This window comes from Acanthaster planci, linkage group LG10, assembly GCF_054643075.1.
Source record: "Acanthaster planci isolate LZ-2023a linkage group LG10, COTS_SCS, whole genome shotgun sequence".
NCBI lineage: Eukaryota > Metazoa > Echinodermata > Asteroidea > Valvatida > Acanthasteridae > Acanthaster > Acanthaster planci.
In genome coordinates this window covers 10,890,601-10,918,385 of record NC_141786.1, presented here as the reverse complement: position 1 = coordinate 10,918,385, position 27,785 = coordinate 10,890,601, and the positions used below count along the sequence as shown (strand labels likewise).

General features: G+C 42.3%; 1 protein-coding gene and 1 pseudogene across 2 annotated transcripts in view; both read left to right on the top strand.

The window, feature by feature from the left end:
* The first annotated feature begins 1,220 nt into the window (after positions 1–1,220).
* On the top strand, positions 1,221–5,696 carry LOC147797747 (uncharacterized; annotated as a pseudogene).
* A 10,811-nt stretch (positions 5,697–16,507) lies between these two features.
* LOC110983928 (E3 ubiquitin-protein ligase TRIM56-like) overlaps positions 16,508–27,785 on the top strand; it is a 28,575-nt gene continuing 17,297 nt past the window's right edge. Inside the window, exons 1-3 of one of the 2 annotated variants that reach the window (XR_015426749.1) lie at positions 16,508–17,197; positions 18,521–19,801; positions 21,654–26,062. Coding sequence is in view for 1 of the 2 variants with exons in the window: in XM_022243604.2 (XP_022099296.2) it covers positions 18,523–19,801; positions 21,654–22,276 (1,902 nt within the window). In the remaining variant the exon portion in view is untranslated. Of the gene's footprint in view, positions 17,198–18,520; positions 19,802–21,653; positions 26,390–27,785 lie in introns of those variants that run through there. The other variant, XM_022243604.2, reaches the window with a different exon arrangement.

The following is a 27,785-nucleotide window of genomic DNA, read 5'->3' as shown; positions in this document are numbered from 1 at the left end:
CTCCTGAAATCTACTGAGAGAAGATTGAGGTATGAGTTTCTAAGTATAGTCTCGTAAAAAGAAGAATAGCTATGGAAACTTTGAAGAAATAACACAACTATCAACTGGATTATTTTGCGATAAATCATTAGATATAAATATTTGTAAGAGAGATACATTATATCAGTCAACCTCAGCCAAGGGAGTTTGAGAGCAGTAGTACAATGGGGGGCAATTCCTAGTAATACTGTAGGTACTGAAGGTAACTATGTTCAAAAGTCCGAGGTTCATGAGCTTCATTTGTATAGAAAGAACGCTGCTGTCACAAACAAACCTTTCCAAAGTGGTCATTAGCACGTGACATCGAGACAACGACTATTCCTGGGGCTATATATTAAATTTTCTGTCGTCCGTTCACTCTGTTGAATTTTTCTACAGTTTTTGCCGAGGTATATTCAGTGCTAGCATTTTGTCATTACACGTTCGAATTGGAACCTCCTGGAACTTACTCAGAGAAGATAAACTAACTGAGGTACGGTTTCTAAGTATGGTCTCATTAATAGAAGAACAACTGTCCAAATGGTGTGGGAAGCACAAGATAATGAACTAAATTATCAGGACTACTGTCATGTACTAGGTGATTCGAAAGAAAGAAAATTAGACCAGTCAAATCTGGCTTGTTCATTTTTCACTTACGTGTGTCTTTGTTTAATTCAAATAGTTTATTGCCGCTAGGATGGGTTGCTGGAGTAAATTCCCCCACTGACCACACAGGCGCTGGATTTACAACCCAGCTTCATAGGCAGAACCAATGTGTGTGCTGGTCACTTTTGTCTGAGCAGTTTGCCAGGTTGGTTCGTTCGGTTTATTGTGGGATAAATAATCAGTGTTGTAAATTTGCAAAGTATCCTTCGTAGGTTAGTTTTCTATATTCTGCAATTTATTTGCAGCTTTAGGAAAGAATATCACGTTTATTCCAGCCCCTTCCAGTTATTGGGAAAAGATGCCACGAACAGCAAGAAAAAAGCGGCGCACTGCCTGCGCTGAGGGCTCGAGACCAAGGGGGAGGCCTCGTTTGGACCGCATCGCGCCGGCTGATGTTCCGAGTGATTCATCGGTGCCCATCGGGTGAGTCTTTTTCTATCCCATCGGGGCTAACGCCTAGACCAGTGGTTTCTATCGCATCTGCCCCTGATGGCCCGGCCATTTCGGTGGCGTCTCCCCCTATTGTTCATTCTGTTATGTCTGTTACCACTTCGTTGGGTGTAGGGGGAGGCAATGTCACGCCCCTAACAAGTGTTTGCGATGATCTTGGGTCAGGGGTTTCTCAACACCTTTGGGACAAAATGTGGAATGGGGAATTGTAGATTTTGCGCTTCTTTTGCGGCCCTCTAGCAGTGTCAATAGTACCAGTGACTGCGTGTTTACTATTGGATCGCGCGATTCCCCAGCATGGCAAATTCGTTCCCACAATCAACCCCCTCGGATCACCTCAATTGAACAGTGGACCTCCGCTTTTCTAATCTTTGCATCCATCTATTTGATGCGGTACCCTACGCAGGCGAGGCACCTGCTAAAATATGCTGACATCGTCCGTTCGGCTGCTTTTCGGCGAGTAGGTTATGGGTGGCGCGACTATGATATTCAATTCAGGTTGCGCCAAGCCTGCATGCCGCCTCGGTCGTGGGCCAGCATTGACGCTGAACTATAGCTAACGTTGGTCGGTGCGCCCGTCCAACAAGCCATTTTTCGTCCCTATTCCAACCAGAGCAACCACCAACGGGCAATCGGTCACACCAATATTGGGGTAAGCCGCACCGCCCAGCGCAAGCACACTGCCGGAATCTGTTTCGATTTCAACCGCGGCCACTGCTTCAGACCCGCCTGTCGTTTTGCCTACAAATGCGCAACCTGTTTGTCCATCGGCCATTCCGCCACGTCTTGCCGTGGCGGCCCTCTCTTGGTGCGGGGAGCACTATGTCCAACCACACCTTCCAACACCGGTAAGAATAAATAAACTGCGCCCCTTTTGGCATCGTATGGTGACAGGCATGACGCTCAGGTGCTGTTGGAGGGTTTTACGTCTGGCTTCCGTATAGGGTATACGGGTCCTCGGGTTAGCACTTCTGCCCGTAATTTGATCTCTGCTCGACAAAATAGAGAGTAATGAAATGCAAACTTGACCGTGAGTTACATTTGGGTAGGATTGCTGGCCCGTTCCCCAGTCCCCCATTTCCAAGTTTTCGTTATTCTCCAATAGGTTTAGTGCCAAAACAAACCCCTGGGGAGTTTCGTTTAATGCATAACCTTTCGTCTCCTTTGGGTGATTCAGTTAGTGATCATATTAACCCAGCCAGGGCTGCGGTGTCTTGTACGACTTTTGATGATGCTGTTGGATTGGTTTCTAGTTTGGGCCCCAGAGCCCTTCTGGCCAAGTCAGATATAAAATCGGCTTTTCGTTTACTCCCTGTTCATCCCAATGATTATGATTTACTCGGTTTTTCGTTCGACGGTTCATTTTATTACGACAAGTGTATGCCCAAGGGTTGCTCCATTTCTTGTGCCACGTTCGAACGATTTAGCACCTTTCTCGAATATTGCACTCGCAAGGTTGCAGCTACTCCGCACATTCTCAACTATTTGGATGATTTTCTCTTTGTGGACGAAGGGCAATTCAATGAGTGCGCACATGCGCTTACTTCTTTCACAGTAGTTTGCCGGGACTTTGGTGTTCCTTTGGCCAGTGGCAAAACAGTGGGGCCAGTGACAAGCTTAGATTTCCCCGGCTTAACGATTGATACAGTTGCCCAGCAGATTCGGGTTCCTACGGCCAAGGTCCTTGCAATTCTGGCGAAGTTAGATTGCACTTTGTCCACTCTACGTGATGTTCAATCATTGCTGGGTAGCCTAAATTTCGTTTGTCAGGCAATACGGCCGGGCCAGGCCTTCTTGCGTCGTGTCTTTTATCTCACAAGCGGCATTCAGAAACCACACCATCGTATCCGTATTTCATCTGGTGCGTGGGCCGACATGCTGGCTTGGCGGGAATTTTTGTTCCATTTTAATGGTTCGGTGATTTTCCTCAGCAGGTATGGTATTCTAGCGGTGACTTGCACTTGTATACGGACGCATCCCAGCAGTTCGGTTTCGGAGCTTTCTTTAATGGGCGTTGGACGCAAGGCATGTGGCCACTGCAATGGCGCTCCTTGAATTTATCCATTACTTTTCTCGAACTTTTCCCGATCACCCTCGCGTTGCGCTTATGGGGCCCGGCATTGCAAAACCGGCGTGTCATATTTTGGTGTGATAATGGGGCTGTGGGGGCGATTATTAATAGCCAAACATCACGGTGTCCCAGAATTATGAAATTGGTTCGCATGTTTGTAGTGCTTTGTTTGAGGTTGAATATCCACTTTAAGGCACGCTATGTACATGGTCTTGATAATGGCATCGCTGACGCTCTATCTCGTTTTCAGATGGATCGTTTCTGGCGGCTGGCGCCCGAGCCCGCCCCCGTTATGACACCCTTGCCTGCAGACCTTTGGAACAACTTAATTTAGAGGTTCACAGTCTTTTGATGGACTCAGTTGCCCCGCGTACCCATTCAGTTTATCAATGTGCTTGGCAATTTTTCTGTTGGTTTAATTCCCGCAATGGTTTTCTTAATACATCTTCTAGTCCCACATTGCAGCAGCTTGTGTACTTTATTGCATTTTTGTCCGTTAATGGGTACGCTCCGGCTACTGTTGCATCGTATGTCTCAGGGATTGCGTCTACACTCCGCTTGCAGGGTTCCCCTGACATAACTAAACATTTTATTGTGAAACGAATGTTAGATGGTTGCCGCCGCCGGTACGGGCGGCGCGATCAACGCCGCCCTATTACGATTGTTTTACTGCGGCGTATTATTCCTGCTTTGCACTCCGTTTGTACCAATCAGTATGAAGCCCTACTGTTTCGAGTGGCTTTCCTGTTAGCGTTTTTTGGATTTCTGCGCGTCGGTGAACTCACCGCGTCCACTCGATCTGGAATTTCACCTTTACGTCGTTCTGATGTTACCCTTCATCATACCTCTTCCGGCAGTGTGGTTAATCTAAACATTCGTTTCTCCAAGACCGACCAGTACGGTCAGGGTTGTGTAATTTCAATACCTGCTGTTTCTGAGGGCGAACTCTCCCTGTGCCCTGTTCAGGCCACTACACAGTTGCTCAGCAAGTGTCCTCAGCATTTCAGCAATTTCCTGTCCCATTTCGATGGTTCTCCAATTACACGTTCTCAATTCACCGCTGCTTTAAGGCGGGCCCTTGGCTTCATTGGCATTCATGATACCCGTTATACTTCTCATTCCTTCCGGATTGGTGCGGCCACAGCAGCCGCAATGGCGGGAATTCCTGACGATGAGATCCAACAGATTGGTCGTTGGCAGTCAGGCGTTTACCGCCGCTATATTCGTATTAGCAGGGACCTTCTCCCATGAGTTTTCAAATTTGTGGCTATTTTGTACATTGGGGTCATGTTACCCCACACCAAAAAACAACCGTGATTCCAACCATACGCTAACTTTTCATGAAGTATTGATAGCTATTTAATTTCTGTTTTACTTCCATGAGCAAACCCGCCGATCGACAACAAGCCCCTTGTCTGGGAGGTTGGCGACTCGTTCATCCATTGGACCTCCCGTGTGGCGTTATCCTCTCCTTGGGGGGAGGCACTTGATGGGCTGGCAACTGTTCGCTGGATGGGTAGTCGCGGCCTGCAGCTTGACCAATTCAACGATTTCCTTCATAGCTGCTGGCTGGCTGAGCAAGCATCGCCAACATGGATCATCATACACGTTGGCTCCAACGATCAGGGCTACGTCCCCAAGAAATCAGTGCTCGAGGGGATTAAACAAATTCTTGCCGTCACCCGATCATTATTCATTATTGCGTCGCTCCATCATTTACTGGTCGGAGATTTTGCCAAGGGTCTCCTATGCCTCGGCTAACAGACAAAATTCGGTCGAGTGCACCAGGCGAGCTCTTAACCGTTCGGTGGGCAATCTTTTCCACAGGGCGCCGGGTGGGTTGATTGCTCACCCCCAAATTGAGTGGTGGCGCAGGATTTATATTTATCAGATGGGGTGCACCTTGTGGATGCCGCTTCGGAATTCCTTATTTATAACTTCCATACCGCGTTACTCCAGTCTTGCGGAGTAGCTTGATTTCCTGTTACAATGCCAGCGCAAACACCACCCCCCCTACACATGAGGTCACTTACCTATCATCACGCAGCCCATTTGGCGGCGGTCATAAATGACCGTGTGGCGGAATTTCATTCTTATCACCGTCATGGGCCTTAGGATTATGAATCAATATAGCTATATAAAACCTAAGCAATCAACGAATTCTTACATACATGGAATCAATAGGAAGTCTGTATAATGTTTATGGTTCACTTTGCAGTTATAACCCAGATGGAATGGGTAGTCTATATTCGGGTACGTACGGGTGTGACGTGAATAATGTCTATTCCGCGGATTACGCTTCGACCGGGACTTGCTTAGTTTAGCTTATTTACAATGTTGTCTCGCGGTTTACGCTTCGACCGGGGATATGCTAAACTATCACTTACATATAATGCTATTGGTTATCGATCTGGAATTAAAACTGCTCTGGCCGTACGATAACAACAGAATTAAACTTGTGCTGGTGTAAGATTTCATTCATTTTGTGTCTGACTTATGCGGCAATAATAACATATTTTTTTCAAGTGAGAATGTTGTGTGATGATGGGAAAACCCCTGATAATTTCGTAGAAATCTATAGACCAAAAGGCTACTTCCAAACGTGTTTGCATGTGGTGATCCTTTTTTGTTGTGACATGGGGGCATTCTACGTATGAGGGCTTTTTACTGATGAGGAGAGGAAGGTAAGAAAACCGTTTCATTTGCCTGTTTGCTCTCCTTCGAGATCAGCTAAAGTCTGATACCCATTGACCAAAATACAAATCATAAAAGGTTTGCCACTTGACCGGGCTGAGTAAATTACCCACAATGCTAATGGGTTTGGTACCTTACAAGAATGCCACTAGCATTACATTCGTAATTCCCTGAGAGTAAAGCTTCACAACATTTTTGGTGTGGTTCTGTATTTGGCTTTAACAGAAACAAATTAATTTCTTTCAATGCAAATAAATATTTTTAATCATTTTGACCTTCTGAAAACGAATCTCTCCTTGAGCAGAATCGGTGCGATTTTTCCGTGGCATATCAGAGAAATATATTTCATTGTAATAATACTTTGGGGCCACTGCCATCAGGGCTAACTGGAAACCAGTCAGATTTCCTCTATGTTTTTCTCCGGCTGTGGAAATCATTCTGTCTGCATTGTAACAAAGTTTATAGCACTGAATAGTAAATATCCAGTATCGAAAGCCGAACTACACATTACCCAAAATCTAGATAAAAGTACAAAAGAAAAACCAAGATAATACGAAAGCAGAGACTCTACATGACATTACGCTTACCTCTATAATACAGGCACTGTTTCTTCGGTTTAGAAAAAAGACTAAAGACAACAAAACTGCCAGCATCCTAAGTAACAATATTCGAGTAGGGTGGTGTTGATTGCCATAATGCGTTTTGCCATTTGGTGTCTAGTCCTACAAGTAACATAATAAAGCGACTCGAATTAAAAAAAAAAATACAATACACGTTACAATAACGTATGTATGGAACAAATTCTATTAAAGTCCAAAGATTCACAGTTATCATGATAATGTTGGAAAGCCCCCATAAGTTATAGAGGGCGTTGAGTTTTTTATTTTTATGCTGAATGAAGCCAATGATAAATATCATTATCTTGTTTGCAGTATAATTGCTCCTGCTCAATATTCATGTTAATGATTGTTTTGCAGTGGGCACACTGCAAAATGTATTTATGTATAGCAACCAAATATATCAATACAAAATGGACAACACGTTTTTATTTCAGTTGTACCATTAACTTTTGATCATAGTTCGATAACAACAAAATACTTCCCGAAATTGTGATTATTTATTTGAAATGGTTTCTTTCTCCAGATGACGTCGTCGCTAAGTCAAACCAGTGGGTTTGTGCTTGCCCTGGAAAGGTACCAGTGTACTATCGAGACATGACGCTAGCCTATGCGTTCCACACCGTACTGGAAAGTGAAGTTGGCGAGACAGACATGCAGCTCGTGGGCGTAGCAGTCATGAAGAACGGTAATATCCTAGTTGGGGATAAGAAGAGGAAGGTGTTGACCGAGCACAAACCCGGTGATGGCAAACTCATACCCACCACACCGGTAAAGATTGCACCTAACTGGTTGGCTGTGATGAGTAATGGTTGGCTCGTGATCAGCGACGGGTACCAATGACTAGTGGGTATGGTGAATGTTTCTGATGGCAACGCTGCTCTGGTTACCACCTTCCAACCAACCATCGACGGCCAACCGGTAAAAATACTGCAAGGGTTTGTTCAGTAACAGCTCAGATATTTACGTTGCTGCGTGCAAACGTTACACCAATACCGGACATATTCACCAATACGACTGCACAGATCAGGTTTTCTGCTGTGTGGCAAAGGGTGTGCTCGAACCCTGTGGAATCACATTCACAGCAAATGGGCAGTGGCTGTCGGTAGCCGACTGGCACTCTGTCACGATGTGTATCACGAGGTCTGATGTTCTTCAGCGTAATACTGGCTGGTATTCCGTCAAGGTATATCACAAGGTGTGATGTTACCCAGCGTGATGCCGACTAAAAAGCTTTTCAAGAAATCAATCTGTGTACAAACCCTTGAATCGTTTTTGTATTCGGTTAAAAGAAACTAAAACAAAACATGGTAGTTTTATCTTTTTGTGGTTCTTATAAAATGAGAAGATTACAAAAAAAGCTTTATTTATTTTTTTTGGGGGGAAAGCGAAGAAAAATTGGTGATTACCATTTTTCTTTTTAGAGTAAAAACATTTAAACCAAAACAGAGAAACTCTTAGACGTACAGGTTTCTACAACGGCATTTCATAATCATAATGTGTAATAATTTCCTGTATTAGTCCCTGTTCAAATTACTTAATTGCAGCTGCAATTTATACAAGAGTCCGTTGCAGTGGCTGCAGCCACTTTCAGAAAACGTTCATGGAGTAGTGTCAATGTCGGACAGGTTCAGAGCTGCCAAGTGGTACGGATTTTCCGTAATTGGTACGGAAATTGATCGTGTTTACGGGAGTACGGACTGCCGCCCCCAAAATACGGAAAACCCTCTGGCGATCATGCATAATATCGCGGCGCACAAACCACGCAAAACGGTTTATATTCGACTCGGCCCGCACTCAGACCGCGTGTGGTGTCCCGCGCTCGCGTGCGGCGGTGAAACAAGTGAAGACCGACTCCCCAGCAATCAGGACACTTTGTATACGTTACACGGTAACATGTACTTGTACATGTACATATACATGTGCCTTGTGCGATACGGTGACCAATGAATCATACATAGGACTACCTGTGGCGCGCTGGTGCCCGACAACACACACTCACACCCAAAACGCTGTTTTTACATGGGACAATTCAAACTCAGCATTGCAAGGCGTAGTGTAGTATTGTGTATACACACTGGTATGGGTCTGAGTTGGTATGGGTCCGAGCTATTTTTGGTCCGAATTGGTGTGACACCTATTTCCGCAACAATCACGGCATGCGTCTGACGCGTCGTGCATGACAACACGCCACTGTACTCGCTCAGACTTTGTCATTCTATTTTGGAAAAGAAATGGCTTCTAAGGTTAAACGTATGAAAAAAACTGCGGACGTTTAGAGAAGAATACCACAAGAAATGGCCATATATCACGGCATCTTCCAAAATGTGAAAATTTTGCGCGATGTACGCTGTGCTCCAGTGATTTCTCGATCGGACACGGGGGATTAAATGACGTCAAAGTACATGTCAAGTCAGTGAAAAATCGAACAGGTGAGGATGATTGGGAAGGGAATCAGGGCATAGCAAAAATTTTCCGACAATGGTACCATTCGAGCTGAGGTGTTGGTGGTGCGGTTGCTTACCGACCAAGTACCGGAATGTTGGTATGCACATGTTATAATAAGAATTTGGATTACATGTATTGCGAACTTTGGCTTCTATGCTTATGCTGTAGGTGCCCTGTGGAAGTACACACATCATCAAAGGTTGTACATTTGATTTATAATTTGGCATGCAAGGCAAACAGAATTCAAAACAGTTTTTCATTAAAATATTACTTTCTACATACTGAAAACTCCCATACTACATGTACAATGTAAACTTGCTGTGTTGTACATTACGCATCAAATTAAAAATAGTACTTTGGCAGCCAATAGGCTCTGCGAAAGAAATTACTGATTTCCTCTGAAGATTACAGATTTTTAGAGTTGAGATTTCTGAAAAGGCAGCTATGCAAGTTTTTCTCCACAACATTGGTCGTCATGGGTAATGTCTCGTATTGGGACATATTTTAAAAATTAAAAAAATTAAACGTCGTCGCGAACTGTCGGAAGATGGACGTACAAATTCATTTTCCTGCCCCTTGAGAGGATAACGCAAATAAAATGGGATGTAGCAAACTTACGGAAAACCAAGACCAGTTTGCCCAGTGTTGTTCGGAATAGTGAACTTCTTATTTTCAACCAACGTAGCAGATCAAAGTAGAAGTACCGTCGCTGTGTATGAAATATCTGTCAACGGAAATGAAGATTTGATTGTGTATAGTGTAATTGGACAACCAGCGTAAGAAACCATTATTGTGTCACCTCAACGTTCGTGCAGGGGTTGAAAGAGCGAGTAACATGCGTCTTCGAGCTATTGGGTGCCGTGATTTGGGGGGAAAACACGCTGGCGTGAAGCTTCATAGCGTTTGGGTGTAGTGCAACCGCAGTCATGGCGTCTTCTCAGATTTGTCTATGATAGAAATTCGTGATGAGATCATTCATTGCTCTCCATAATTCGACTATTTAAGCCTTGTCATCATAATCGGCTCCTAGGCCAACAACCTCCCCTGGAATTCTGTAGGTCTACTCGATCGTTCAGTACTCGTGTAAATTATATTCAGCTTCTTGATGTTAAAGAAATATATATTAATATTGGATATGAAAAGGCTGGTTAATTTCGCTGTAAACAACAAGTAGCCTTTGAAGATACGCTGTATATCTATTAAAAACATGGTACTGAAAATAAACGTCATGCGAGAAATGCTTGTAGAATTAAATCCTTCAAAACACGCGTTATTATCAGATCAGCTTATTACGCCTTAATTTCCTCATTGAATCGTTTGGGAGGAAATACTTATCTACTTATTCACGTAATAAACACTAATAAAACATGTAAGCAAATGCTATTCTTGAAAAAAAAACAACAACGCAGGCCACATATAATGGACCAGTGCGTTGAAATTATATGAAGCTGAATAACTGAAGTACCAATTAAACGTGCAAACCTCTTGTTTTTGATAATGTAGAACATTGAAACTTATGTTCAAGATGTGCTAGCACTTTCGCTGATACATGTAAATATTTGCTGATGCGCTTTTGCTGGTATGTGTTAATATGCCTATTCAAAAGGGCATTAGCATAAACATCAAAATGGCACAGAAAGTAGCTAACATAGCAACATGAAAATCAACTGTAAATTGGAAACGGATCATGAGTCATGAAAGTTACATGACATGTGACTTTAAACCCTTTCATACAATTTGATTACTCAATAAACCGGCAGTTATCATCTACATACCCCTTGCTCACATTAATTCACTGATTTATGCTCATTTCTTTCCGACCCAAGCCTGCTTTGAAAGGTCTGTACTCAAGATCGTCAATATTAAACTTTGAATAAACTAGTGCATGATCTTGGGAGATACGGCCTGCGAGAGGAAGCGAATAATATTGTCTACTAGCCTGTCCAATGTACACTGTGTCCAAATTTATTATGCAAGTATGTGTCCAAGCTTATTTTGCAAGTATGTGTTTTTATTGAAGTAACACAACGTGTTCCATAATGCCCTAACTGCTCTCCATGCCTCAGTGGACATGTGAGAAATGCAATAGGAGAAGCATTGTCTGTAACTCATGAGATACAAGTCCAAATGTGAGTTATTTTCAGAAAACACTGTCCAGAGTTATTATGCAACAGTCGAGTGTACAGTAAAGATGGGTACAAAAGGTGATCTCCAGCCTGCTGAAAAAAAAACTGTGAAGTTGCTTTCACAGGGCCAATCTACATTGGATATTGCCAAGTGCCTTTCCAGAGATCGCCGTACTGTGAAAAAAATTATGGCAAACAGCGAAAGTGGTCGAAAACAGCGAGTTCAATCAAAATATCAAAAAACTTAATGCCCAGCACCTTCGACAGATTCGCCGTCATGTTACCAGAAATCCTCTAGCAACCAGCAGAGAGGTATACCCAAAGTATTCAGAACCACACACTGTAAGGCCTTAAATGAGGTTGCCAAGGATTGAAAGGTTCAAAGACGACCACCTCTCAACAAAAACTACAAAGCCAAACGCATTTCCTGGGCTGAAAAATATATGAAAATATTCACGCGTTATTTTAACGGACGAGTGCAGAGCAACACTGGATGGACCAGATGGATGGGCCAGAGGATGGATAACTCAGGGGCAGTCTGCACCAGTGCAACTATGTCGACAACAAGGTGGGGGTGGAGTCATGTTTTGGGCTGCTATCGTTGGAGATCAGATGATTGGACCATTTCGTGTTGAGGACGATGTTAAACTGAACTCTGAAGGATATTGTGATCTTTTGAATGCCAACTTTGTGCCATGGTGGAAGAAGCATCCGGCCAGACAACGCAAGCTGCTGATTTTCATGCACGATAACGCACCTTCGCACGCATCCCATTACACAAAAGCCTGGATGGAGCGCAACGGATTCAAGCAGGAACAGATCATGGAGTGGCCTGCTTGTTCACCGGATTTAAATCCGATTGAGAACCTCTGGTTGGTGTTAAAGCAGACAATTTATGCTAGTGGGAAACAATAAAATTCCAAGGATGCATTGAGGGATGCGATTAAGGAAGCAGCAGCACGTGTTTCGAAGGAAACAATAAACAATTTGACAAAATCAGTGGACAGCAGACTGTTGAAAGTCATCAGCAAACAGGATGGCTATATTGACATGTGACGTTTATTAGCTTAAAATAGGATGCTTAGTGCAACTGTTTATTTTTTGTTTGTTTAGTTTTGTTTTTGATGTTTTGATTTTTTTTCTTAAGGTGCAATAAAAATGATTTCTGCTTTACAATGACTTATAATCTGGAGAAAATAATAAAACATGACTGCACTGCACACTTACTGTTACTATGTTACATAATATCTCTGGACAGTAGAAAACAAACGCTATGAAGAGATGACAATATTATATTGATCTGGAGAAAATAATTGTTTGTAATGAATTTCATTTGCAAATGAACATATAAAATATAATATTTGAAATCAATAACTTTACCAAAAGTGGTGTTTTGCAATGGAATTTTAATTTTAAACTTTGCATTTGCATAATAAGTTTGGACACAGTGTAGTCAAAAGCGAGGCATCCCCCGATGAAATACAACACACTTACCGCAAATCTTCGAATAAAACCGTTACAAAAACGTACATTGTAAAGTGCATGGACAGCATAGCTGTATATTCTCCATCTCTCGGAAATGCACTGAGTGTACGATGTTGTGAATGTACGTGGGGTAAGAGCCAAACCCGTCGTTAGAATAAGCATCTCACCGACCCAACCGCACTGTAGCACCTTACACATGTAATTTTCCACGCAGTTTTAATTATCTAGTGACGGCGAAATAAAAGGAATCCAGCCCGTTTGAAGTACCCAGGTCTTTTGCCTGCTGAGCTTTTTGTTTTGCCTGGCCTTCAATTCCCCCTTCAGTGGTGGACGGATCGCCACCCCCAAGCGATCGGCCGGGGCCGGACCGCTAGAGGATAACTTCAGTTTGCGGTACCCGCTGCTACCCCTGATTTGGACCGGCCAGCCGACACCGGCAAGCTCAGTGGTCAAGTGGCGAAGACGTCTGCACTTTGGAACCAAAATGGCTGATTGTACAGTACAGCATACAGCTGTTATGTGCTAATTGTCCATGTGTAGTGACGCATAATCCCCCATTTTGGTTCCACAAACTGTCACACCTTTGGTCGCACTTGCCCCATAAGAAGCCGAAATCAAAAGTGTCCCACACCATTGTGCGGGAAGTGCGCCCTCTTTCAATTCTACACAATGATTGTACCCGCACAGGTCAAGTTTGAGCGGGCAGGTTGTTGATGACCTAAGACTGCTTTGCTTGGAACTGGATTGCAAACAACCTCCTCATCAGGGTTTTCCCAGGAGTACATGGAAAAACTCGTGAGATATTGATTTTTAAACAGCAGCAACAAATAGCGAGATTGCTAACAAAGCAGGAGACAATGGGAGTTTTTGCAAAATTAACAAAGATAATTTTGAGAAACACAGAAATACATGTTCCGGTTGAATGGGAGGATTTCAACTCAGTTATCGAAAAATTAATCACCAAAGAATGTTCATGGCCGCTGCCATTTTACTTGCCAATATAAACCCAGCGATAAACGGTTGTCCGTTCCCAGCGTTCGACTTACGAACAACGAATCGAGCTGTTCGTAAAAAATACAGACCAAGCCTCCTGAACTCAGCCACAATGTTTGCCTGTAATGTCCAATACACCACAGAGGGGCCCAGGTAGTCTCAAGAAAATCCGTCCCTTCCGTGGAGTTGGATATAGTATGGCCCCGCCCATGGCCCCTACCCCGTTTATTTTATCCGGCAACAGATTTACTCTTCCGAAGTCATCTTGTCCAAATCCAACCCTCAAGGCCAACTAATTGGTCATGGTTGTCAATACTAGTGACTTGGGCGGTTGCGTTTCTCCAAGGGATTCGATGCAACTAATTTCTTCTTAATAATTAATTATCCTCCTTTCATCCATTTTCGTGTTTTCTTTTACACTGTGTTTTCTTGTATACTCGTCTTGGTTCCGTTTTGTGTGTTCAGTAAATAACATCATGATGATAAGTCCCTGATCGCTTTATTTAGCAGTCTTAACCACAGTGGCGTATCTTAGTGTTGAGATAGTGTTGGCGTAGTGTTTTTAAGCCTGGAAACTACCAGTAGCATCATTTGTTCAGCGATAAAATGATTTTTGTGGAGTGTCTGGCACTTTCGCTTCCTATTTAAAAAAATGGCAGCATGTTTCCTCTTCCTCGATTCGCCACTGCTTGACCGGCTGCGCGAGGCTCAGGGTGGGCAGACGAGAAGGCTGCAACACGGGGAAGCAAAATCCAAACATTTCCCTGAGCTCCAAGAAGTCGCTGCCGCGCTGTTAACACCACTAGGCCTATGTCTTCTCCTGGCAGACGGCCCCAGCAAGCAGAGAGTCACGCCCATGACAACCATACCAATGTATGCGGCTGTTGTCAGCTAGAAAACGAAACAGTACAGGCCCCTGTAGCCATCGAAAGCCTTGTTATCACTTGGTTGGTAGTTACTGTAGACCCATGCATTTCTTCAAGGACGAGATACAACGTCTGGGTTAACAGAAAGTCTGTTAATTTACCAACCACTAGCTATTGTTTTATAGTTAAGAAGAAATTAGAATGGTGCGATTTTCTTTGAGTTGTCGGGCTTAGTGATCCCTGTTCACCACTTCCCGAATAGCATCGTGTAATTAGGGCGTGGTTGTGGCTAAATGGTGATTCAGGTTCCGCGGCTTCTGACTAACCCGCCCCAAACAAAGATACGGACAAAATGGTAAGAGCCAACAACACTGGGCTGGATAGCTCAGTTAGTAAAGCGTCAGTACAGTAATTAGGGCGACGCATGTTTAATCCTGCCAAAATCAAATTCTTTGTTCGTCTTTTTAATCATTTGCAAGCACCTTGTCTGGTTTCCCGTCATACTTTGATTCATGATATATGCTTTAAATATTTTGAAAACCATTACCTAGTCTTCAGGGCAGCTTAGTGTACCTGGATGCATCCCCACTAGCGAGGAAGAAACACTGCATTAGTATCAAGTATTATAATTTCTTGGACATGATGCTGTATCTGAACAGGTTTCCGTTTCAAATACATTTGACTGAGATTAGATTAACTTGGATGTGTCCATTCCTCTGGAATGGGGTAATTGGACATTTCAAAGTGTGCAACTGCTAATAGAAGAATAGTATGGATACCAGACCCAAGGATTCTGACTACTCTACGAATCAAAGTTCCGGTATCACCTAATGTGAGACTGGAGGAAATCCTCAAGTTTTCCGGAGATAGCCGAGATATTCCGAAGTCGTCCCGTCTATATTCGGGATGTTCAGCTGTTCCCGGCTGGGTAGGTAGTCTAGCTGTTGAACGTAAACTTTTGTATTCGATTGGCAACTGTTGATCCAACTGTATTTGACTTTATACATTGAAGGTGAGGGTCGCCTTGGCCGAAATGCAGAATATAAGTTTAAGAATAATAAGTTTCTCCGACCATTGCAGGCTTTATGCCTGAATCATGCTCACAGTGGGCATACATTTGCAGTATTGCTCACTGGATATGGGAAAAACTTAATTTTTGAGATGTTGCCACTGATGAATTCTACAATACCCGGGCTCTCAACTTGTGACCCCTGACCCTTGCGTCATATCTATTTGCATCCCTGGGTGATGCCTGACCAAAGTTTTTTTTATCAAAAGTTGTCAGGGAATCTTTTGGCAGGAACCAGACTAGTAGAAGAAGATCCTGTAGTTTTATCTACTGGATAGAGACGACATTTATAAGAATGTTCATTTGTGAATGGACAACTCATTCCGGTTCGACCTTTTTTTTTAATTTAAAAGAAAATGTTAAAGGTTCAAAACATTAATAACGGCCTGATAGATACCGCCTCCCCCACCTAATTGGTGTTTACTACTATAACAGAAAAAAAGTATTATAGTCGCTTCAAGAGAAGTCTATCAATGGATATTTATTTTCCCATATGATATTGCTTGAAACAATAATTCGCTCGCACATAACGTCATCGTTGTTTTTTTTTAAATAAAAGTTGTTTACATTTAGAAGAAAAACTCTTTTTTGAGGAATCGCCCAGGAACTTCTCTTATTTCAAAACCGTAAAAATAGGAAATGTGGAACAGGTTCATACAGCAAAAACCCTCAGATGATCTTTAAGAGGTAAACCTTTGCCTGATTCAAGGAATTATAATGAACACAGTGGGTAAATAGCCGAAATCAATTAGTAAAAATGCGAGTCTGGAACCGTGAAATTGAAAATTCTTGGTTTCCTAGCTTTTTGCTCTCTGCATTGAGCGTCACTAACAAAGATGTGGGGCTCTTCGTCAAAACAAAAATCCTTATTGACTACTTTTCGGCCTTGCCAGTAAACACGTTTTCTACGTGATGAAAAGTAACATTAGTGTCTCTTCGTGTAAAGGCAAAATGCACTTATCAAGATTCTTCCCTTCACCAAATGAAACCAATCGAAATAAAAAAAATGCTACTTTCACTAAATGCGGGGTTGCAGATTTGCATTCACGTGAAGGGACATCTTTGGTGCGTCAAAAATGGACCACCCTATTGTTTCTTTTTCTGCAAGTAGATTTTTGGGATTTGGGACTCTGCGTGAAAGTATTTTGAAAACTTAATTTGCTGCTTGCCAAAATTTGGATTTTACTTTAAGAAAGCTTCGCAGCGCCTAAAAAGTGGACGACGGGTGTGCTGGGAAATCGGAAGTTTGCGGTACCATAAAGGACTGTCAGGATTTCAATTCCCATTTGCAAGTTTCTCAATGGAAAAAATATATCTTCCAGATTGTTTTTTAGAGCTGTGACACCACCCGTCAGACAATTGACCCTCTACCGTTAAATGTTGGCTGTTCATCGTCCCAAGACCGTTCCATTCTGAGCGGCGTTGCAGTCGTTTCGGTTTTCAACTTGTCCACTTTTGGACCACCCTGCAGTCGTCAAAGTGATATCCCAATTCTGCTAGTAGAAAATTGGGTTTTATGAAAAGGGGTCGTGCAACTTGATATAACTTAAAATCTACTGGCAGAAAATGAGAAGACGGGGCTGTCCACCTTTGAAGCTCCATAGACAGGACCCGCCCTAGAAATGGTCCGACCCATGTAGGAAAAGCATATCAGTGAACTGCTCACGCACGGAAGTCGACGTTGCTGCTTGTTGGTGAGTAGAATCTTCCATTTCTCCAGCCTGCGAGGCCTGTAGCCTTATTTAAAGTCAGTCCATAAATGCATACAGCGACTGTACATGACAAATATATGAAGCAACTTTTCAGTAATGCAGGCAGAGGGTGCCTTTTTACTCTTCGTGCTTGAAGCACACGTCAGCCATGTTGCTGTTCAAGCGTGGGCCCATCAAAAACATGTCCATGTTGAGCACACTCGGCTTGTTGGCACGATTGCCCGATCTCTCTGCGTGCGATTTGGTCATTGAAGTCTCCAACTTGCAATATTTTAACTACCGTGAGAGAAAACGAGCCGTGAGGAGATGGTGGAATTATCATGAAATCGATCCCATGACCGCGCTAAGCAATCGCGTTTCTCCACCGAGCGAGAGCCCCCAACAACACTCGTTCGTCCATGTACATGAAAGCGTACCACTCAACACAGCACGTGTACTTTGTATTACCAGCGATATCGATGTGAATGTACAGTACATGTACTGTATATCGTCCTGCATGAACGCTGTCTGTGTACTGAGGATTTCTGGACATCCCTACGCGAAAGGTACTAAGTCAGGGAATCCCCTTGACTTGAAATCAACACGCGAAAGTACTGAGTCGGGGGATCCCCTAGACTTGAAATCAAGTCCTTAGTCGGTCGTGTTTGTTGTCCAGAACAATATGAGCCAGCATGCTCCGTTGATTCTGTTCACCGTTGCCTGTAACCCAGGGTGCTGCGGTTCGGCCCGCCTACGACGAGTGTTCGTTGGCTGTTCAGGCTATTATAAACCTAACGAAAGACACTCCGCAAAAGCTTAGACATACCATGGTGTCCTTGTCAAACACTTTTCACTGCGATTACGAAGATATGCAGCACGTGTGGAACAAGTGAGGAACACTTCAACATTTTGATCGTAAAATTCTTTTTTTTTCAGAAATGTAGCGTACACACATCTTTCACCCCATTTTCCCCGAAATATTGCCTAAGATTAAGAAGAAACACATCACAAATTGAATCTGAAGCCTGATTATACTTCTCTGGTATAAATTCAGCAAGCTTTTACACAATGTAGAAGATCTCCACGGATGGATTTTGGTATAGTCTTTTGCTGGCTGGAGTCGCCATTTTAACAAGCACAGAAAATGACCACGAATTCGCCGAATTTTGGCGCATACGCACAAACTAAGTGGAAGGGTGAACGTACATTTGTACAGTGATTCACAAACGTTCCATCGGCGCTCAGCTTTAAAATCGTTCACTGGACTGTTCTTTAGTGCTGCAAGTGGTTGAAATGCTCTATCTTTGTCTTTTGAATACTTTGCAGAAATGGCTACACGTGCATCCATCCCTTCTGGCGTTGAGAAGCATCTTGAATGCCCAATATGTGGTGACAGATACAGACGGCCGAAAGTACTAAATTGCTTGCACAGCTTCTGCGAGGAATGTCTGGTGAAGTACCGTACTGGTAGATATAAATATCATCCCAAGATCCCTTGCCCTGTGTGCCGTCAAGAGACAACACTGCCCAGGACAGGCATAACAGGCCTTAAGACAAATTTCCATTTGGTTAGTTTGATTGAGGAATTTACTCCGCAAGAAAAAGCCGCATACTCACTGGGCTCCAGGCTACTCTGCCAGACATGCAAGGAGAACAACGAGGCTTCACACCACTGCATTGACTGCGGGAAGAATATTTGCCTGAAATGCTACGAAGACCATTTCCGCTTCCCGGCGTTATCTAGCCACGCAGTTGTAACACTAGATGAGATATGCGGAGGTAAAGTGAAAGTGATCAAACAACTCGATGGGTACAAATGCCACCAACACAACGACAGAGTGAAGCAGTTTTACTGCAAAACATGCGATGAGCTGATCTGTCAGGGCTGTACAGTTGTTGAGCACGCTAAACCCAACCACGATATCACTGAAAGTAAGACAGCCGCTAAGATTTTGAGGGAGTCACTAACAGATAAGTTCCCTGCTTTCAATAAAGACGTACAAGATCTAGAATATCGTCTTTGGGATGCAGCTAAAGTAAAGACAGCACTCAACAGTAACAAAGCCAAGGCGCAAAAGAAGGTGCAGGAAAGAGCTGCCGAGGTCATAGCCAAAGTCAGAGCTGAAGAGAAACGGATTCTTGGTGAGATCACAACCCGGGTACAGGAGCAAAACGAACGACTGGATGAGTATGAGAAGACACTGAGCGACTTACTTCGGAGAAGGAAACACTCGCTGAAGTCGGCGCTAGACATTGTCCAGAATACGTCAGACTACGATTTCCTATCGCTGCACTCCGTAATCAGTAACGACCTGGACGAACTCAGAGGTCAACAAACCCCCAAGATTACGGGTCTGCAGTCATATCCCGTATTTGTGCAGAGCAACATGCTCGATGTTGATCTGGGCAATGTGGTAATGAGAGACACCTGGGAACTGTGTCTAACGTTTGGCCAACAAGGAAGTGGCGATGGAGAGTTTCAATCAGCCAGAAGTATTGCTGCTGCTGCTGAACCTGACGAGATGGCCGTGGCTGACTGGAAGAACAAACGAGTTATTATCTGCAACAACCAGGGACCCACCGGGAAATTCCTGGCGATAAACGCAAGTACGTTGTTAGTTCACGTGCGTTTCAGATTGCAGTGTCCAGGGGATGTCCATCCCCACAACTGTTTAAAGACAAAGAAGTATATATGCTTCCTGTTACCGTGTTTCCTTTGTTCCTAACAATTGCCTTGCTCCAAAAAAAATCGTCAGATACATTGTGGACAGATGCAAATGATGGCTTGCACCTTTGCTTTAAAAAAGAGAAATTTAATTAACAATCTTTCTCTCGTAGCATTATCATAACAAGGTCAATTTGCTCATGTAAGTTTATTTATTTCATATTCCTACCTAAGGAGAATGTATCAAGTTGCAAATCTATTAACACACAGTCGATGGGTTCTTGATTCACGTGATCCAGTCTTGTGCCTCTCTTGTCAGCAAAGGTCAGAAAAGACTTGAGCAGGTTTCGTACAAACAGATTAATCCTGTTAAGCTCATTTTGTAAACCCTTGTCTGCTGCAGCTAACCGTAATGTAAGTTGTAACTTTCCATCTAGACACGAGTACACCAAGTCGCACTGGCCATCGATTATTTTAGATTTCGAAGAACAAGAGTTCATTTTTTTTGCTGTGATTTCAGGGTTGCCATTTTGTTAATTTTTCAAAAAATAAATTAATATGTTGGTAGTTTTTTTCTTAGAGCTAAAAAATACAAATTAGTTGCAAATTCTACACGTTTTTCACGTTACTTTTCTTATTCAAGGGTTCTGAAAGCACTTAGTGAGGGGCAGCGTGCATACTGTATTGTTTTTAGAATCAACTGTAATCATCTTGAGTAAAGTTGTACCCACTGAACGGCCCTGCACGATGGCTACCATGCAAAGCCTGTACAGCTTTGTAGCATCACTGTAACCCTGTTAATATTAGACAACCCTTGAAGGGGTAGCGTCCACTTACAAGTCATGGACGTCGACGTGTTGAATTTGTAAAGACAGCATCGAAAAGCACGTCATGCTGAACTCTCTTAAAACCATCATTTGGGTTTTATTGATGATTACGACAATTATATAATTTGCAGAAATATTGTGGGTTATTTTTATCCATGTAAATACTTTTTGCAGAGGGCACACTGTGTTTACCCTGCGAGGCAGTACGAATTTTTACTCATACGGTGGCTGGAGCGGACTATTCCGTTGAGTCCGTTTCATTTTTCAGAGTTGCAAAGCCCTGAGTCCGTCCTAAAGGTATTTTAATGCTTCAGTGGTTGTCCCCTAGCCTCTACAGATCTTACAAACTAACAGAAACAACCAAAAGTACATCAAAGTACGGTGGGGGCCGTTATCACAGGCTATGCCGATTTGAAGGGGGCGCCCTCGCCACGCGCCAGCCAAGCCATACCACCACCACAACACCCCCAACAAAAATAACACTTCAAAGACGGCCGAAAGCTGCCTCCGACAAGTTCCAGACAGCTGTCACTGATAAAGAACATTCCACTGCCTGCCCCAGGCACCGTTTTGTAAACAACCCCCATTAGATTGTACACAAAGGACCACTTAGCACACAGTCCTGTGGGAATTGACTGGCTCAAGGCCGGCTAAATTTTTTCCATTTTTTTCAGGCTAGGGGAGGCCCTGGCTGTAAAGTGACTAAACCAGGTTTTTCAGCATGTACAGGGGTAGGATATGATAAGTAGTCGTGGCATTTGGACTTTAAAAAAATTAACGTTAATTAGCTACAATGCACTCGCCAAAAGACGCCGCTCCCTAAGTCTTCATTCAGAGTGAGCAATTCTCAACTGAAAAACGGAAAATTTTCCATTTCTGCTTAAATATTAAATTTTGATTACAGTTTGGTAAGAACAAAATTCCAGCCAAAATGTGATCATTCATTCAAAATTACCTTTTTTTCCAGATGACGTCGTTGCTATGACAAACCACTGGCTGTGTGCTAACATCAGTAAGGTTCTCATGTACCGTCGAGACGCAACGCTAGCCTGTGAGTTCTACACAGTCCCGGAGACGGAGGTTCATGGTGAGATAGATGTGCAGCTTGTGAGTGTAGCCGTCATGAAGAACGGTAACATCCTTGTTGGGGATAGAAAGAGGAAGGTGTTGACTGAGCACAAGCCCGATGACGGTAAACTCATACAAACCACACCAGTAAGGATCGTACCTTATTGGCTGGCTGTGATGAGCAACGGCTGGATCGTGATCAGTGACCGGGACCAGGGACTAGTGGAGATAATGGATGTTTCTGATGGCAATGCTATCCCGATTGCCGCAATTCAACCAACCATCGACGGTCAACAAGTGAAACACTGCAGTGGTGTGGTGAGTACAAGCTCTGGCATATTCGTTGCAGCGTGTACAAGTTACACTAAAACCGGTCACATTCATCATTACAATCGCGTAGGTCAGTTTGTCAGCTGTGTGGCAAAGGGTCTGTACAACCCCTGTGGAATCACACTCACAGCAGATGGGCAGCAGCTGGCAGTAGCTGACTGGCACTCCGTCAAGATATATCACAAGGTGTGATGTCATCCAGCGTGATGCTGACTGGTAGTCCGTCAAGATATTGGATTGTTCACCGTCCAATATGTATGAGGACTGGTAGATAGCTGCAGTTTAACGTATGTGATTAGCCCTTTCAATTTGGATGCTGAATTTTTAAATTATTGGCGCGCCAATAGCAGTGCAGTAAAGTGAATCATCCTTGATGGGCCTCTACCGGTCGCAGTGTGTTATTTAATGATTGTTTATGACTATCATTGATACATTAGTTTACTTTCAACTTGTTTTTCGAACCAGAGGTTATTTTGTAAATCTTTACATAAATAAACAATTCAAGGTCAAGTTAATCTCTGTAATTAAAAAGAGAAGGCAAAAATGTCTCTGAGCTCCTGCTTGATTTGTACATCAAGCAGGTGTCGTTTCCCAATCAGCATAAAACTGGCAGACTTCTGTCGGCTTCATTACCAGCTACCGGTCCTTATAGTCGGAGGACGTCTGTAAGACGTATGGAGAAAACGTGGGAGACGGTAACCAGTCGATAAAAATATATTACAAGGGGTGATGCTAGCCAGTGCGATGCTGACGGGTACACCTAACTCTGAGCACCGCGTGATGTGTTTGATCTACGTTTGCATTTTGATATAAATTAGTTTGTTATGTCAGTCTTTGAAACGTTACTAGGGTTTTCTTCACGTACCATTAAATTGTTTCAATTTTCTTTTCCCCCGAATCGACAAATTAAAATGAATGCTTTAATATTGTTATATTCCGAGTGATAAGATGACGCAAAAAGGGGGCAAATGTTGTTGTTTTTCTTCTGAAAAAACGGAAATTGGTAAACTTAATTTTTCTTTTAGTGGACTAGTCAAGACATTTTATATTGGAATTTCAGGCTGTTTATAGTGAAGGACAGCAACAGGTGGAAAGGCTTGCGGTAACACCATGCGAAGGAATATATATTTCTCTATGAGTATGGAGTCAGGAGTCTCCCGACGGACTGAGCACGCAGTCCGAAACGTTGAGCATACTCCCGGCTCTTGTTAGGACATTTTATATTATTAATGCTACTGGAAGTAAAACAATCGGCCCATTGTGATGATTTTTCAGGTTTTGGCTGAAGTGAAACGAAATTAACAAGAACCTGTTTGGTTTTTCCTATTAAAGCAAACGTTTTTTACATTATTCAATTTAATTTGTTTAAATTGTCGCTGAGTTTAACAATGAATGAAGTCTTACTCTGTGACCTTTAAAACTGAATATTTCATGATAAAATGCAAAATGTAATGTTCTGGTTCTCCATATTTGTTTTCAGTAAAATTTAGAATCACTTTAACAGTTTGGATATTATAGTATGTCATTTTAATACATTCTGAGGCATCACAGTAATTACAAACTAGTCCATATCAGCAGAAAATAATGAAGACAGCAAAACACGACTTGAAATGTTGCAATATTCGGAGTTTAAAAGAGCTTTGACAAATAAGATAACCTTCATTTACTGATTTTCTAAATTTTGTAGGCTATCTAGCAGTTCTCTGGACAAACTGCCCGGTGCACAGTATTGTTCAGGCTTGAAGCCACGCTGTGTAGATGTATTCCAACGTAATTATGTTAACAAATAAGAAAAGAAAAACTTCACTCTCATCATACTGACATCCATGGCTGCTCTAATCAGCTAAATAGATACTATTTCAGCTTGATGTCGAGCCTGAATACTTAACATGGAAGCGTTGCGTTAGTTTATTCCGTTTGTACATGTGACCTGTTTGTCTCTTTGGTCACTGAAACCAGGGCCAGCCTAGTGGATATTGCAAACTAGTTTTGGGATCACTTATGGTGAACCATGTCCATGTGGAACAAACAGACCCTTTGCTTTATGAACTCGTCAAAAGGCTGGATGCACACCTGTTGTTGCATGTAGGAAAGATGTTATTCAGCCGACCCGACTACCCATCGCTGTTTACAAACGAGACTCCATTTATCCCCAGTGAAATAAAAAAGGACGAAAAAATACACATTCTGTGTATTTATGACAAAAGCACGCAATGTTATGTAATAAGTAAATATTTCATATAAGTCTTTACGTTTTTATTTACAAATTTTAGTAGACATTTACATTTGTGTAAAGCTGTAGTCAGGTTAGTTTCAATGTAATCTCAATTCAGCTCCTATGTATGTTTCGAAGTATAGCTTTTTAACTGAACTGATGAATAGAAACGTAGCCATCAATACTTCTCAGATGATATTTCAAACGCCTGTGTTCTCCAAATGAAAAAGATATCCCACTGTGATCCAAGGACTTCGATTCGTAATCATGTGATTGCAACCTTATTGTGACGGGAACGTGGCTTGGAGTCGATCACTCCTTAAAAGTGATAGGATGCTGACAAAACTTGGATTGTCTACTCCAGAGGATAATTTTAGTATCAGAGAGCCAATGCAGAAAAAAACCCTGTAGGAGGAGACCCTGAAATTACAACAGTAATTACTCATCTCTATGTATTGGGCTCTTAAATAAAAGGCTGATTAAGTTTATATAAATGTATATTAAAATAATGTCCACACAGAAGTGAATAATTGGAATATTGCAAGCAGCAGAGACATAATAGAATAAATTCAATCTTACCCCGATGCAGATAAGAATATAATGTGTTACAAATGAGTGCTCCCCTCTTCCATGTGAGTCCTCCCAGAATTAGCTACAATATGAACAAACGAGGCACATACTGTACATCACCATACACACATAAGAATGGTGCATTGATCCTCATAACACGCACGGTGTTGTACATGACACATTTGAGTGCATGGAGCTGGTAGTTAAGTATAGCCTACGCATACGACGACAATGCCATACAGTGCTAACATAATGTGTGTGTGTACATGTACGTACTATACAAGTACATGCCAAAATTGAAAAGTTGCGTAAATGTAAAGTTCGAAAGGTCGCGTAAAAATTGCACACTAAGCACTCTAGAATTACTTAAAATCAACGATAAAGACCCAAAGCAGGATTCACTATGACATTAAGGGATCGATTCATATATATATCTTTAGTTGGGATTACCGGAATAAGTGTCAAAATGGCATATACATTCGGACAACCGACAGTCCAGCCAGTGAAATCGTTTTTATAAAAATTACATTCGACCATTAATGAGCATCTTGGTTGCAAGTATCCTGCGAATCATCAAGGCAAGAGTTTCAGCAATTTCTTCCAGAGTTTATAAAGTGGACGTTCAAAAACTCTGAGAACAATATAAAGCTTTACAAATTTGAACCACAAGTGGTAAAAATCGTCACTCGACAAATTTTAAGAGCCAATATTTCTTCCACCAAAATAAGTCAGACTAGTTATTTTCCAAGTCTTCTGACAGCGTCAGACTGATTATAACTTAATGAATACAGTATATGTATATTATGCGTCCAAAAAGTATCACATATGAATTACTTCATTAAACAAGCACACCTTTACTCGAATAAAAAAATCAACTGTGGGATCTCCTACCCCAATCGAGATATAAGAAAGAGCAACAACCATACTCAAATTAAAATTAAGACACAGAAAAAAAGGATAAAGTACTGTGGCGAAACAGTCTGTGGACTGACGCAAGTTTAGTAATACATGTCTGGTTCCCTGACGCGCGGAGCATCCATTGGCGCGTAGTCAGTAATTTGGTAGTTAGTTCGTCTCCAGACGTCGTGGTAGAAGCATCGCAGTGCAGATAGAGGGAAACGCTAATTCAGCCTCACACACAGCTGGCGGGTTGTGCAGCGCGGTGTTCGGCGATCTGTCGAGGGCAGCGAATGGTGAGACCTCAGAATATTTGTTAGCAAGCTATCACTTATAATAATTGGGATTGAGTGTCAGTTTGGCGGCTGTAGGTTGAGCAAGAGTGGTGTGAGACGTTTAGGCCTGTGTGGCTTGTGCAACAGTGTTCTCACTACGTGGGATTGGGTTGCTGGAAGCCTGTCGGCCTGGTCGCATGTGGTCACACTGAGGTTCACTCAGAGCTCCGTAACCTAAGCCGAAGCTTGCATGTCTTGGGGTTTGCTACGAGGTTACTCCTATGTTTATTGGGCTAGTGTGTGCAGTTGCAGGACATTACTGTTTATCATACTAGGTGCCACAGTGAGGGTTATCCAGGAGAAAATTCCCATTGGGTCCCATTGAATGGGACCCAATGGGAACCCATTGGGTCCCATCTAATGGGACTCATGCAATGGGACCCAATGGGATTATCATGGAATTTGGGACATATCCCATTGGGTCCCATTGACGTATCCCATTGGGGTCCCATTGATATAACCCGTTGGGTCCCATTGACATATCCTATTGATAAAACCCATTGGGTCCCATTGACATAACCCATTGGGTCCCATTGACATATCCCATTGATATAACCCATTGGGTCCCATTGACATATCCCATTGATATAACCCATTGGGTCCCATTGACATATCCCATCGATATAACCCATAGGGTCCCATTGACATATCCCATATGTCCCACTGAATAAAATCCCATTGGGTCCTATTGAATATTAAAAACCCCATTGAGTGATATCCCATTGGTCCCACTGGCTCACTGATAGAATCCCATTGGTAATGTATAGAACACTTGTAAAGCAGCGACACAAGACATACATGTATGTGATTAAATATTGTAATAAATATCTTGAAAACTAAGAGTTAATTGGTAATAAGTAGACTGACTTACAAATCTAAAGAATGTAAAATTTAAAACTTCATTGATGGTCAGTCCTTGATGCGGCAAGTAGCAGTGAAGTCCTCCTTACAAAGGTGGCATGTTTACAAAAATAAAATAGGAATTGGCTAAACCATGGCAAGATTTTAGTCAAGCAATTCTTTTAAACCTTGTTTCCAGTTGATGACTGAAAGAAATCTGGTCACTTTGAAAACTACAATTGGTTTACAGAAATGCAAAATGAATGTAGAAATGGCAAATTATCAAGACAGTTATGGTGTTTCTGATAGTTACAAGGAATTTAAACATTTAATAAATACATGCAATTAAACAATGCACTAAAATTGGCAAGTTTTCCAGTCATTACTCAAGAATGATTTTTTCAATATCTAATTTTCACCCGTTTGCAATGATGTTTTCAAAATCTAATTTTCACCCGTTCGCAATGATGTTTTCAAAATCTAATTTTCACCCGTTTGCAATTATGTTTTCAATATCTAATTTTCACCCGTTTGCAAAGATGTTTTCAAAATCTAATTTTTACCCGTTTGCAAAGATACACTGGCTTAGATAAATGCAATTAAATAAATGGCAAGTTCTAAAGAAGGTGATTCCTGTAAAATTACTTTCACAAACAATAGCAATAACCACAGTGAATGCAAAAATATTGTCTTCTTAAATTATAAAATATGGGTTACAATGACACACATTGAGTCTGGCAAAGAATGGGAATCAAGCAATATAAAACAAAGTAAAAATACTGTGCTTTTGTCGTTACAAAGGAAATAATAATACGTGGCCCGTTCTGTGAAAACTGAAGTTTTG